At 38.2% G+C, this 13,626-nt stretch overlaps 1 protein-coding gene across 1 annotated transcript in view; it reads right to left on the reverse strand.

Moving 5' to 3' along the window:
- Positions 1–2,351: 2,351 nt before the first annotated feature.
- Positions 2,352–13,626, reverse strand: part of OVCH1 (ovochymase 1) — an 85,808-nt gene continuing 74,533 nt past the window's right edge. The window contains exons 25-27 of the mRNA XM_032593776.1: positions 12,008–12,191; positions 2,650–2,710; positions 2,352–2,531 (exon numbers count right to left, since the gene is read on the reverse strand). Of these exons, the coding sequence (XP_032449667.1) occupies positions 2,352–2,531; positions 2,650–2,710; positions 12,008–12,191 (425 nt within the window). The remainder of the gene's footprint in view (positions 2,532–2,649; positions 2,711–12,007; positions 12,192–13,626) is intronic.

Raw genomic sequence — 13,626 nt, forward strand, 5'->3', positions numbered from 1 at the left:
GAGATGCTAAGCCCACGTCAGGCTCGGCACTGATATTTCTCTCCTCCGCTCTGCCCTTCCACCCATTCTTTTTGCACACTCTCTCCCTCTCAAAATAAAATAAAAAGAATGAACACATTTTCCAAAAACATAAATGACAGGAGAAATTCAGAGTATGTAGAGTTGTCGATAGGAAATAGTTTGATACAGATTTCTTTAACATAAGTGTTTGGCATGTATCACTTTAAAACAAAACAAAACCAACTAATACTTGAGCTCAAATATTGCTTCTGCAAAACCATCACCCATTCCTGCAGAAAGTATCGGTTGTTCTCTCTCAGGCTGCCATGTTGAATGGTAATTATCTTTGTGTATCATTCTTCTCCATTGTAATGAGAATCTAAAGATGAGGGAAAACTTCTTTCTTGCCTCTATTTGCCACATAGTAGGGGCTCAAAAATGATATTTTTAAATACATACATGGAAAATTAGGTGATTAGGTTTCTAATTTCTTTAAATTTGGCTATATACCTACTGTATCAATTTACATAGTGTTGATTGCAATCTGGCACACATATAGCTTGACCTTGCAATGTAAACAGGAGAGTTCTTGCAAAGAAGGTCAAAGTAAGAAAGTGTATGCCCTTCCTCAATTGAATTGGCTTTCAGCCAGAGGCAGGGCAAGTACAACAGTCTAAGAGGCCTCTTCAATACAGAAAAGATTAAATATGGAAGAATTTCAAATTATTGCCAACTGAAGCTGAAAAGAGAGTACCAAATAGCTTCTGACCCCTGTAGGAAAATCAGGCAGCTTCCCGAGGTGGTACATAGAATGCTAATCCCACATCCTTTGCTGACAGGAGCCCTGAAGTATCCACAACCACCAGGTCACTGTCCCTGGAGGTCACAATGGAGATTGTGCCAGCACCAAAATTAACCACTAGCAAATCTCACTGTGAAGCAAAAAAAGGCTTTAGACAGGACACTTAAATTTTTTTTTTAACATTTATTTATTCTTGAGAGAGAGCGAGCAGGGAAGGAGCAGAGACAGAGGGGGAGTCACAGAATGCAAGCAGGGTGCAGGCTGAGCTGTCAGCACAGAGCCTGACACAGAGCTCAAAGTCACAAGCTGCAAGATCATGACCTGAGCCAAAGTCAGATGCTTAACCACTGAACCACCTAGGTGCCCCAGGACTGACACTTTAATACAGCCCATCTTTAATCCCTTCTAATGTAATCTGATAAAAAAAAAAAGAGAGGAGAAATTCAACAAGAGACAAAGTAAAATTGTACAAAATAGATTAACAGAAGAACTAGAGAATCCCCATTGCAAATCTCATCATCCATTTTACTCAGAGACCCTGTCAAAAAGCATAATTGAAATCATGCAGGCAGTTTAGAACAATGTTCATGGAAGAAGTTTTTACCAAATACTAGGATATTTATAATACTTCCCTTTGTAGCATTTGCAAAAGAGACCAAGGATGAAAGAGAGTGTGTGGGCTGAGGACAAAGAAATGACAGAAAGGGAAAGAAAGATCAGAGAGAGAATGAGAAAATATATTGCCTATCTCCTTATGAGTTGCTCTTTCATGGGGTTATATATGTGCTTCCCTAAAGTTGAACTATACTCTGTTTCTGAATGCTATAATCTTGGAAACCAAATGATAAATTTTGGGTGGAAATATATAAAATAAGAAAAAAAAGTTGCTACAGGCTCTCATTCTATATTACATATTTCTGTGGTGGATTTCATTCAGTCTTCTGGCTCAGGGACCTCCCTTAGTTCCTTCTCCCTTATTCTTAGCTACAACTTAGAAAGATGAGCATATTGGTTCACTGAGGTTCAGATGAACTGCTTTGTAAACAATTGAAATATCCTAACATTTTATCTAAAAAATTTAAAAATCAAGGGATAAGCCTGATAAATAATTCCTTAAATGTCCATTGTTCATTGAAATTCTAGAACTTAGAGGGATCGTTCCCTGTCTCACTGTGCTCAGTGCACTGTTGTGTGTGAGGGAAATTAAGAATTATATGGACTGAATAACATTTGCTTGTATATTCTAATTTTTACCAAACTAGAAAAATAGTACAAGTGTATATGATTGTATTCAAATAATGACATATACATGGCATACTAATATGAATTTAATGACATTTCAGATTATAAATTCCCAGGAGGCATGAATCAACATTATCTTTCTGTGTTCAATGTTTAATATTAAACACATGTACACACCAAATCCAAGCTCCTCTGTGACAGGGTTGGAGGAAGGGTCACTGGGTCTTTTAACACTGACCAGAGACTTATTTTTCAGAGATGCTGTTAGGTACTTTCCTTTCCCATTTATGAACAGAGTTCCACCATGCTACTCTTTAGTGATCAACACTTCTCCTCCAGTGACAGATGTGATCCAGTCCCTGTAGGCAGAAATTCTGGCAAAGACTGTTGGTGCAGTGGGCTGGCAGTTACTGCTGCCCCAGCTCACGATACCGATGAGCTTGTATTGTCCGTCCTGCACACACTGCAGAGGGCCTCCCGAATCTCCCTGCAACCGGCAAAAGAGAAGTTCTTTTAGCTGCACAATTCATAATGGATGCTCACCTCCACCGCAGAGGTGATCAGACAGTGCGTAAGTCATTCTGCCACCTCTCATTTCTGCTCACGACAGCAGAGGCAAATAGGCAGTTGGTGGATATTACAGATCTCTGAATCAGATTGAAACCTCTATTTTCAAAAGGAGGCTAAAAGGTACATTAAACACAAAGTCATTTAATGCTGACAACAGACTGTGTCTTGCAGAAAGTTTCAAGCATCTACTTAATATAAATCACGAAATTATGGCTTTGAGTTACATTAAAATATTTTTATATTTTCAATGCTACTAGAAGCAGATGCTCTGAGCAGTCTAATTCAGCTGTGAAGTTGAGACATAATAAATTATTTTTATAGGTCAAAAACAGTAGAACATCATCAATTTCACACAGTCACCCAAGCAAATGAACGAGCAATTCCTTTTGAGAATTGCATTCACTTCGAGTTTCAAATTAGCAATGACAGTACATCAGCTTAGCAATGTACTTCCTCTTCTCACTTTTCATTTTAGAACTACCATGCACTCATAACCTCTTTGTGGTCAGCAAACACCCATTCATGAGACACACTGGAGAAGAAAACTGCACTCATCAGCACCATCCTTGAATTACCATGCATGAGGATGATCCTGCAGCCCCTCCACATATATTGGTGTTTTATATCCAGTCCCCAGTAACTTCGACAAGATGTACTACTGATCAGTGGTATAGACTGCCTGCTGCATTGTTTTAGAAAATTCGTCTTCTAGTAGGAAAGGAATAAAAACACAAAAATGTTTATGGGCAAAACATTTGGGACATAAACACATGGGACAAAATATTGGGACAAAAATAGTCCATATATATCCAAGGGTTAAGTCCCACCCAATTCTCCCCTCTCCGCACTGTAATGACGCTGTTAAGTGATTTGTAAAAAACATATATTACTCCAGGTCAGTTATACACAAGAACCTCGAAAGGAAAGGAAAGGAAAGAGAAAGGAAAGGAAGGAACGGAAAGGAAAGGAAAGGAAAGGCCCTTCCACTTCCCTTCCCTTCCCTTCCCTTCCCTTCCCTTCCCTTTCCCTTCCCCCTCCCTCTCCCTCCCCCCCCCTCCCCTCCTCCTCCCTCCCTCCCTCCCTCCCTCCCTCCAAGGAAGCGCGCCCACTTCATGTGGTTCTTTTATCTTTTGTACAGTCCCAAGAAAATAGAAAAATGACATCACTATACACAAGGACAAAGGAAGTTTATACCCAAATCAGTTGCTGATAAAGCAAACAACACGTTTCAGTTTTTACACATTTAGTCTATATTCCATTGGTTTCATGGTTCTTATTCTTTTGACTTGACTTCACGTTTCAGTGTGGACACTGGAGGTTTCAACTGAAACTGCATTCTGACTTATTCTTTATTTTACTGGATATTTGTTAACTTGTTAACTCAGCTGTAGAATATGGAGGATGTGAGATGAGAGTCATGAGTTTGACCTATATGTAGACTATTTTCACATCATCTTTCCACCACTTACCATTCATACCAGCCTATGATTTCAGAAAAATGCATCACATCTTTGGAAATAGGCTCATGTCTTTAAGTAGAGGTTTTCACAGTAGCAACCCCTATTCTGTTGTGAAAGCAAGTGTGTGTGCTCACAGTGCAGCTGGGGGAAAATTACATATAAATGAGACACACAAATATTTACTAGGTACTAAAATCACTAGATGTTTTCTAACACAAGTTTTTACAAGTACAGTGAACTAATACTAACGAATATGATGTCGTAAAACCCAAGTAGTCACTTTTAGATCCATTGTGGAAAAGACTTTTTCTACTATTATTCCTATTAAAAATACAGAATAATTAAAATAAGTAAACAATATATTAGGCTCCACAAATATTGTTTGGATTCTAATCTTGGAAGAGGCAGTGAGTATACTCACGATATGGTTCAGTTATTCCCCATCCAGCAGTCATACATTTGGAAAGTAAATTTATTTTATCATATTTCCCTGGCAAACAGATTAGAGATACAAACTCTCCTAGAATGAGAAAAAGGCAAATATCATTTAGTCCATGGGATTGATATTATCTGTACTGTTTGCTCTTCAATGATAGCTCTGAAAGTAACCATTTTGATCTGACAGTACCCATTTTAACCCTGTAATTTAATAAATAAGACTTCCAGAAGATTCCATCTATTAATTACTCAGAAGGGATAACCTCAATTTACATGTTACCACTTTATTCCAGGTATTACCATATTTTCCTAGGACAACAGAAACACATGCCCCGCATAGAGGCATGCCCCGCATGGTTTCTTATCCACTAACCATTTTAAAAAATGCATCTGCCTTTTTGTTTACATGCCTTCAGGACATCACCTTGTTGAATATGAGATGACAGTGCAGAACAATGTAACTATCTTTTCTCTTCAGTGGTATTACATGAAGGATGGAGAAAAACCACATTTGTAGCAATTTAAACTTTTAAAGTATTTTTATAGCTAGTAAGTATCTTTGTGTCTATCTTCATAGGTATATTATAAAATAGATTGATATATGTTTAAACATTCACATTTTTTCTTATCACCAAAATTGGTATATATATGAAATACATTTGTGTATATTTGTATATATCATTACAAAATTCATAAATATTGTGGGTTTATGTGTATATGTGTGTACACACACATACTCTCTCTCTCTCTCTCTCTCTCTGAATTTGTCCCTGTGTTTGCTCTCCCATGCTGTTTGACTTCAATTTTATCCAGACTTTTACACATTTAAATGTTTCAACATATCTACTGTCCTAGACCATTTATTTCAGTGGTTCTTTATTTTTACTGCTGTCTCTTAGTAAAATCACATAAAGCTCTGTAACTTGGTTTTTTTTCTTACTTTTCTTTCTATACACATGCCACTGATTCCAAATCTTACGTTATGCTACTTTCATAGATATACTTATAATCATTGCTCAATCATATCGATTCCTGACATTTCCTTGAGCTAAAATATATTCCCTCTACCAACATATTTTTTAATCAGCCATTTTTCTTATTCTGATTTTCTTCATTTACCAGATTATGGTCAAATCATCTATATCATTGCATATAGACCTATAATATATTTTTAGTAGTACACAGTATCAAATAGTGAATGTACTACAGTTTATTAAATCCCCTTGGCAAACATTTAGACTAATTTTTTTCCCCTGAAAAACTGCACCAAGTGTCCTAGATTATCAGTCTGTGCATTAGTGTCAGTATTTGTGGAAAACAGAACTGCTGGACCAGGAGGCACACACTTTAGAAATTAACAGATATTGAGAAATTGCCTCATTTTTGGACCAAAAAAAGAGGATGTATCGACTTATACTTAAGTATTCCTTATGTCAGCAATCTTGAAAAATAGTTATGCCCTAAATCTAGCAATTCTACTTCTGGGAAATTTATTTTAAGGCAATCCTAGAACTAGAAAAACACATACATAAGAATAGTCAATGCAGCATTAAATTTAAAAAAAAGAAACAAACTATTTATAAGAATTGTGAAAAGTCTACTATGTAGACATTAAAATTACATTTTAAAAGAAATTTTAATAATATGAAGCAACACTGATAATAAGTGAAAAATCAGGATAAAATGCTTATAATAGGTATATTACAATTTTTTTAAGTACACATAGAGTTGTATAAAAACACAAGAAAGAAATAGGCCATAAATGGTCACATGATGGCCATGGTGAGGTGGTGAGGATGAAAATCATAGGTAGAAATTGTATTGTTTCTAATGGCAGAAAGGACATTTCTCACTCTTACCGATGAACAGAAATGAATGGTACAGATTAAATAAGCTAACCAAATACTTAAGGGGCAGAGGAACACAAAGTTTCATGTTGATGTTGACACCAGGTGGTGCTGAGTGGAAGTCAAGATCCTTGGAGAACAAAATAAGGGGGGAAATTTTCAAGGGCACCAAACTTCACCAATGGTCTTTTCTAGAGCACTGGTTTCTCAACTTTGGCTGCACATGGAAATTTCCAGGAGAAGTTTATAAAATACTGATCTAGATTCAGCAAAATCCAGGATACAAGATCAACATACATAAGTCAATCACATTTAATGTAGAATTTAAAATTGAAAACAATACTACTAGGGCGACTGGGTGGCTCAGTCGGGTTAGTGTTGGGCTTCACTTCAGGTCATGATCTCTTGGTCTGAGAGTTCGAGCCTCATGTCAGGCTCTGTGCTGACAGCTTTAGATCCTGGAGCCTGCTTCGGATTCTGTGTCTCCCTTTCTCTGCCCCTCCCCCGCTCATGCTCTGTCTCTCTCTCTCAAAAACAACATTAAAAAATTTTAAAAATTAAAAATAAAAACAATACTATTTATAATCACTGTTTAGAAAATGCAATGCTTAGATTATGCATATACTTAGCAAAACATATACTGGATCTGTGCACTCAAATGCAATATTCTATTGAAAGAAATCAAAGAAGACCCAAATAAGTGGAGAAATACACTGTGTCATGAATTGACTCATCATAGTAAAGATGTCAGTTTTCCCCAAAGTGATCTATATAGACTTAATGTAATCCTACCAAAATCACAGCAAGTGTCTTAGACAGAGATAAGCTTATTTAAAATCTACATGGAAAAGTACAGGGCTTCGAATTGCTAAAACAGTCTTGAAAGAGAATAAATTAAGAGCAATCGCTTTTTAATATAAACCCTACTCTACAGCTACAGTAACCAGGGCAGTGTAGTACTGGAGAAGGGGAGAGACATAGACTGACAGAATAAGATCTCAGAAATAGACCCATACAAATATGCTCAGCTGATTTTTCACAAAGGCACAAAAGCAACTGATTGGAGGAAAAACAGCCTCTTCAACAGATGTTGCTGCCACAATTGGACATCCTGGGGGAGGAAAAAGAACCTTGACCAAAACCTTAAACCTTATATAAAAATTAACTAAAAATGGATGGTGGACGTTAAATGTAAAATACAAAAATTTTTAGAGAAATAAGAAAAAATGTTCAGCATCTGGGGCTAGGCAAGGAGTTCTTTGGCTTGACACTTGAAGCAAAATCCATAAAAGGAAAATGAAAGAAAGTGGACTTTAACAAAATTAAAATCTATGCTTGTGAAAGACCCTGTTAACAGGGTCTACAGACTGGGAGACAAGCTACAGACTGGAAGAAAACATTTGCTAACCATCTACCCGACAAAGCAGTAGTATTTAGAATACATGGAGAATTCTCAACTCTACAATATGAAAAACAATCCAATTAGAAAACTGACAAAAGCTAGGGCACCTGTGTGGCTCAGTCAGTTGGGTGTCTGACACTTGATTTCAACTCAGGTCATGATCCCAGGGTCGTGGGATCGAAACCTCGTGTTAAGATTCTCTCTCTCTCAGGGGAGCCTGGGTGGCGCAGTCGGTTAAGCGTCCGACTTCAGCCAGGTCACGTATCTCGCGGTCCGTGAGTTCGAGCCCCGCGTCGGGCTCTGGCTGTTGGCTCGGAGCCTGGAGCCTGTTTCCGATTCTGTGTCTCCCTCTCTCTCTGCCCCTCCCCCATTCATGCTCTGTCTCTCTCTGTCCCAAAAAATAAATAAAAACGTTGAAAAAAAATTAAAAAAAAAAAAAGTTACTTTAAAAAAAAAAAAAGATTCTCTCTCTCTCTGTCTCTCTCTGTCTCTCTCCCTCTGCCCTCCCCCGCCACGTATAGGTACCCTCTCTCTCTCTTTAAAAAAAAAAAAAAAAAAAAAATTGACCAAAGCTATGAAGAGACATTTCACTGAAGTGCTTTAAAAAAAAAAAAAAAAAAAAAAAAGGCAAAAATAGGAACATGGAGAGATGTTCAGTATCATTAGCTCTTAAGGAGATACAACTTAAAGTTATAGTAAGATATCACTATACCTATTGGAATGCTTTTAAAAAATAGTGACAACAGCAAATGCTCACAAGGATGCTAAGAAACCAGATTACTCCTACATCTCTGGTGGGACATACAATGGTTCTACGACTCTAGAAAATAGTCTGGCAGTTTTGTATAAAACTGAAATGCAACTACCATTATGACCCAGCGATGGCACTCATGGGCATTTATCCCACAGAAATGAAAAGTCCTGCTCAATTTTCTTTACACAAAAACCTATACACAAATGCTCACAGGAAATTTATCTGTAATATCTAAAAGCTGGAAAAAAGGTGTTCTTCAACAGATGAATGGTGAAACTTTGATGTATCCATATCTTGGAAAAGTACTCATCAATTAAAAAGAATGAACTATTGATACATGGACCAATATGAATAAATCTCCAGGGCATTACACAGAGTGAAAAAACTAATCCCGAAGGTTTACATTCTGCATAATTGCATTTATATAACATTCTTGAAATGACAAAACTATAGAAACAGAACAGATTAGTGGTTTCCAGAGGTCTGGTGGGGAGGAGGAAGTGAGTATTGCTATAAAAAGGCAACAGTATCACTTGTGGTGGTAGAAATGTTCTGTATCAAAGTCAATACCCTGCAAGATGTTCCCATTGGTGAAAGCAGGGTAGAAAGTACATTGGTGTGTCTATTTCCTATAACTGCATGTGAATCTATAATTAATTGTCCTCAACATAAAAAACTCATTAGGGGTGCCTGGATGGCTCAGGTCATGATCTCACGGCTGGTGAGTTTGAGCCCCTCGCTTGACTCTGTGCTGACAGCTCAGAGCCTGGAGCCTGCTTCGGATTCTGTGTCTCCCTGTCTCTGCCCCTCCCCCTCTTGCACTCTGTCTCTCTCAAAAATAAAAACATTAAAAAAAATAACATTTAATAAGCAAAATAAGAACAACACACAACAACAACAACAACCAACAACAACAACAAAAATACTGATGCCAGGTCTCCTGGCCTACAGTTCTTTATAAGGCAACCCAAGAGATTATAATGCATAGCCAAGAGTAAGCAGCACTGTTCTAGATGCTCTCTCACTGACTCCGTTATAAAAGCACTGAAAGCAAATGGTGGGCTGAACCATGACAGAGGTTTTGCAGGATGAATATGTTGAAAAGACATTAAAGAGGGAAGTGAGTCTATCGGCAGGGGAACAGCTGAAGAATGCAGAAACACAGGAGAGAGTTGGAAGAGAGAAGAAAAACTGTCCCAGAGCCCCAGGAATCCACGGAAAGACATGGGTGTGAAAGTGGTAACTCTCCGCTCCCCCCCCCAATTTACTTTCTTATTGAATGTGGACCCGTGTTAAGTTGGTAGGAGGGTGACTGTTACTCCCTTTCTACAAATGATCAAGCTGAGGCTCAGAGAAGTTACATAACCTGCCCAAGATCACATGGCTGCTGTATGACAGAGCCAAGATGAACCATTCCTCATGACACGTTCACATCAGCCTTGGCTTAAATAAACATTAAAAAAAATAACAAGATTTTACCAAGTCATAAAAGGGACAGAAAATTGTATATCTGATGGTTCAGACTCCTGTTTTAAGTATTTGGGTAAACCTTACCTAAAAGTGAGTCTCAGAGAAAAGAGGACATGTTAAAAACATATTTCTTTGAAATTGTCTCTCAACTTCCATTAGGTAAAAAACATACAAAAGCAGGGGCGCCTGGGTGGCTCAGTTGAGCTGGGCGGCCAGCTACATCTCAGGTCATGATCTTGTGGTGAGTTTGAGCCCCGCATCGGGCTCTGTGCTGACAGCCTGGAGCCTGGAGCTGCTTCGGATTCTGTCTTCTTCTCTCTCTGCCCTTCCCTGCTTGCGCTCTCTCTCAAAAGTAATCAACGTTTTAAAAAAAATTTTAAAAACCATACAAAAGTAAACTGTTTAGGCACATGCTTCAGATTTTAGGGAGAGTAGCTTAGAATATAAGTTTGAAATAATTATTGGCCCTCAAAAGTACGTATAGCACTTCTAAGCAAGATGGAAGATAAAAACTGTATGGCAAAGGCTCAAAATCTAAAGAAAAATGATCCATACTGACCTAGTTCACAGGGTTCTCCAGACGCAGCAAAGACAGATCATCAGTAGGATGGGAACTGGGTGAAGCCAGGGTGAGTGTATACGGCTTTTACTGGTAGCAAATCACCGTTTCCTATGTTTGACAGGGAACTTCTTCCTATTACTAGGCCATCTGTGATGGTACTTGTCATAAGAAAAAGGAGTGGGGAAATAGATACCGCTTTTAATGAGGTTATAAATTTTTCAAAATTACTAAAAATATACTGTGTAACATTTCTAATCTATGTTAAAATCTTTGTCATTTGAATTCTTAGAAAATGGGGGGTTCTTATTAATTCATCCCTGAGAAAAAGTATCTACTTTCTGGCCTTCATAACATCAAACAAAAAAAAAATTGATTTAGTATTGCTTGACAAGATTTATGATGACTCAGGGCAACGATTCCATGTATTATTATGATCATAATATTCCACATTATATGATACCATATATAATGGTCACTGACACCTATTCTGTAAGTTATAGTTACTCTTCTCCCTGATACAATGTTTCTCAAAGAAATGTCTAAGAACTACATGCATTAAATCTGGCATGAGCATTAAAAATGCAGAATCCCAGACATAACTCATCAAATCAAAATTCAGAATTAAGATTCTAAGATTCCATTTATAGCAAACTCCCCAGATAATTCTGTGCACATGAAAGTCTTAAAACTGCATTATTCAAGGAGAGATTTCTTGTGATTCTCTCTATCAAAGGGAGTGGGGGAATGGTAAAGAAAATGAGTTTTTGATTCGTTGAATGGTTCCTACTCACCAAGTTATTTGAGCAGGTACTTTTATAAAGCCTATCTTTGAGACACTGAAACACTAGATCTACTCATTTAACTGTCCATTGTGCAGCACTGTCAACCATATCACCACTTCTGGAAGACCAGTATTAAAAACATCAATCTAACACTTCTTTGAGGGAGGAGTTTTCAGATACCTCCATATCACATGGAGACCAAGATTCAGCTAAAATGTTTAAAAATGTTTCTTTTAGGGGGCATGTCGTTAAAATTCTTTAAAAGTAGATATTTATTTTGAGAGTGGGGGTGTGATGATCATTCATCAGAACAAGAAGGAAAGGGATTCACATTTGAGCAATGCCTGTGCTCTAGGCACAGTGCTAGAAACCAATACAAAAATGTTAAGATATGATGTCCACTTTATAGATGAGGAAAGAGGGGCACTGTTGTTACTTTTTAAATAAACTACACCTAGAGGCAGAAGCACCTTCTGTAATTAACAGCTCTTGGTAGTAAATGTATTAGTGAAGCATGAGGTGTCATTGACCTAGTGTGCTCATGAAGACGGGTCGTTTGCATGATGGGGACTGTATCCTTGGGAGCTTACTGTTTCCTGGGATGCAGGGAGAGCAGGAGGATGCCCACCGTGGGCCCTCACACGGCTCAAGTGCCCCCTGCCCCACCCAGGCACACACCTAAAGTTACAGTGCGCTGCGGTCAGGACCCACTGCTTGGCGATCAGAGCACCTCCGCAGAAATGTTGTCCTTGTGCTAGCAGACTGACCAGCCAGGCCACGACTTTGCAGGTGCTGGCACGGCCACCAACTACCCTGGGCTCCCCCAGCCTAGTTGGCGGCACATTTGTGTTTCTCTTAGACCCTTCCATAAGAAATGGGTCAACACCAGGAATTCCACAGGTGTCTGGGTTGGCTGTTTTCCAGGACTGGTTTCTACTGTTACCTCTGAGAAAAATAACAACAAAACATTAGATAGAGGTGTTTATTAAAATCTATTAAAATCTCAGAATGGAGGTGTTTATTCTTTTGTAGGTCAAAAACCAGGATTCTTAGCAAGAGAGTAGATTCCTCTTTCTTTCATTGTTCATAAAATGAGCAAAAAAATCAATAAAGTTAACTAAAATATTAATATAGACAAATCAAATTGATTTAAAAAATATTATGCTTAATCATGAAATTGCTGGACGTTGTTCTTTCTTTGGCATTATTTATGTTATCGCGGTATAACACATCTAGAATATCAAGACTTTATACTAAAACGTATTCCAAGGTGTGACTTATATATAAAGGAAAAGCATAATGAAATTCTAGCAATGTGTGACTTCAGTCTCAGATTTAAAAAGAAATCCACCAGGAAATTAAAAACAAGAGATTTTCAAGTATATTCTGAAATATGAAGAAAATTTTCATGGCCTATAATTCAGGAATTATAAGATATGCTCATTTGTTAAATTCTTTACTTGAGAGGGGCTCCTGGATGGCTCAGTCGGTTGGGCAGACCGACTTCGGCTCAGGTCATGATCTCGCGGTGAGTTCGAGCCCCGCGTCAGGCTCTGTGCTGGACCGCTCAGAGCCTGGAGCCTGTTTCGGATTCTGTGTCTCCCTCTCTCTCTGCCCCTCCCCCGTTCATGCTCTGTCTCTCTCCTGTCTCAAAAATAAATTAAAAAAAAACGTTAAATTCTTTACTTGAGATTTCTTTGTTTACACCAGAAATCCATCATTCAATTCATTCTTCGAGAGAGAGCAAGAAACAACATGAGCAGGGGAGGCAGAGAAGAGAGAGACAGACAGACAGGACAATACAGAGAGAGTATCTCCCCAAGCAAGGCTCCACACTGTCAGCACAGAGCCCAACACAGGGCTCCATCTCAGGAACCATGAGATCATTGACCTGAGCCCAAATCAAGAGTCTGATGCTTAATGTACTGAGCCACGTAGGTGCCCGCCCCACCCCCCACCAATGGATTTTTAAAATAGCAACTGCCTTTTATGTTTATCATTATTTCTTAATCACACACACACACACACACACACACACCCTGCACACACCCCAATTAACTATTTCCTCACATGATCTATATAAACTACCAAGGTCTTGTGCTTTAAGAAATGGTTTGAAATGACACTATGCTGTTTTGAGTATCAGAGAAGGTGACTACCAGGGAACCTATAAGCAGTATTCCACAGGTTCTACTTTGATATATATGGTTCCTGTTTTAGTAAGTATTTTAAATCATTACTTACCATTAATAGGCAATTGGGGTCCCCATATTACTTTTTTGTGAATGCTTCTGAAC

The sequence above is a fragment of the Lynx canadensis genome, chromosome B4, assembly GCF_007474595.2.
Source record: "Lynx canadensis isolate LIC74 chromosome B4, mLynCan4.pri.v2, whole genome shotgun sequence".
Lineage (NCBI taxonomy): Eukaryota > Metazoa > Chordata > Mammalia > Carnivora > Felidae > Lynx > Lynx canadensis.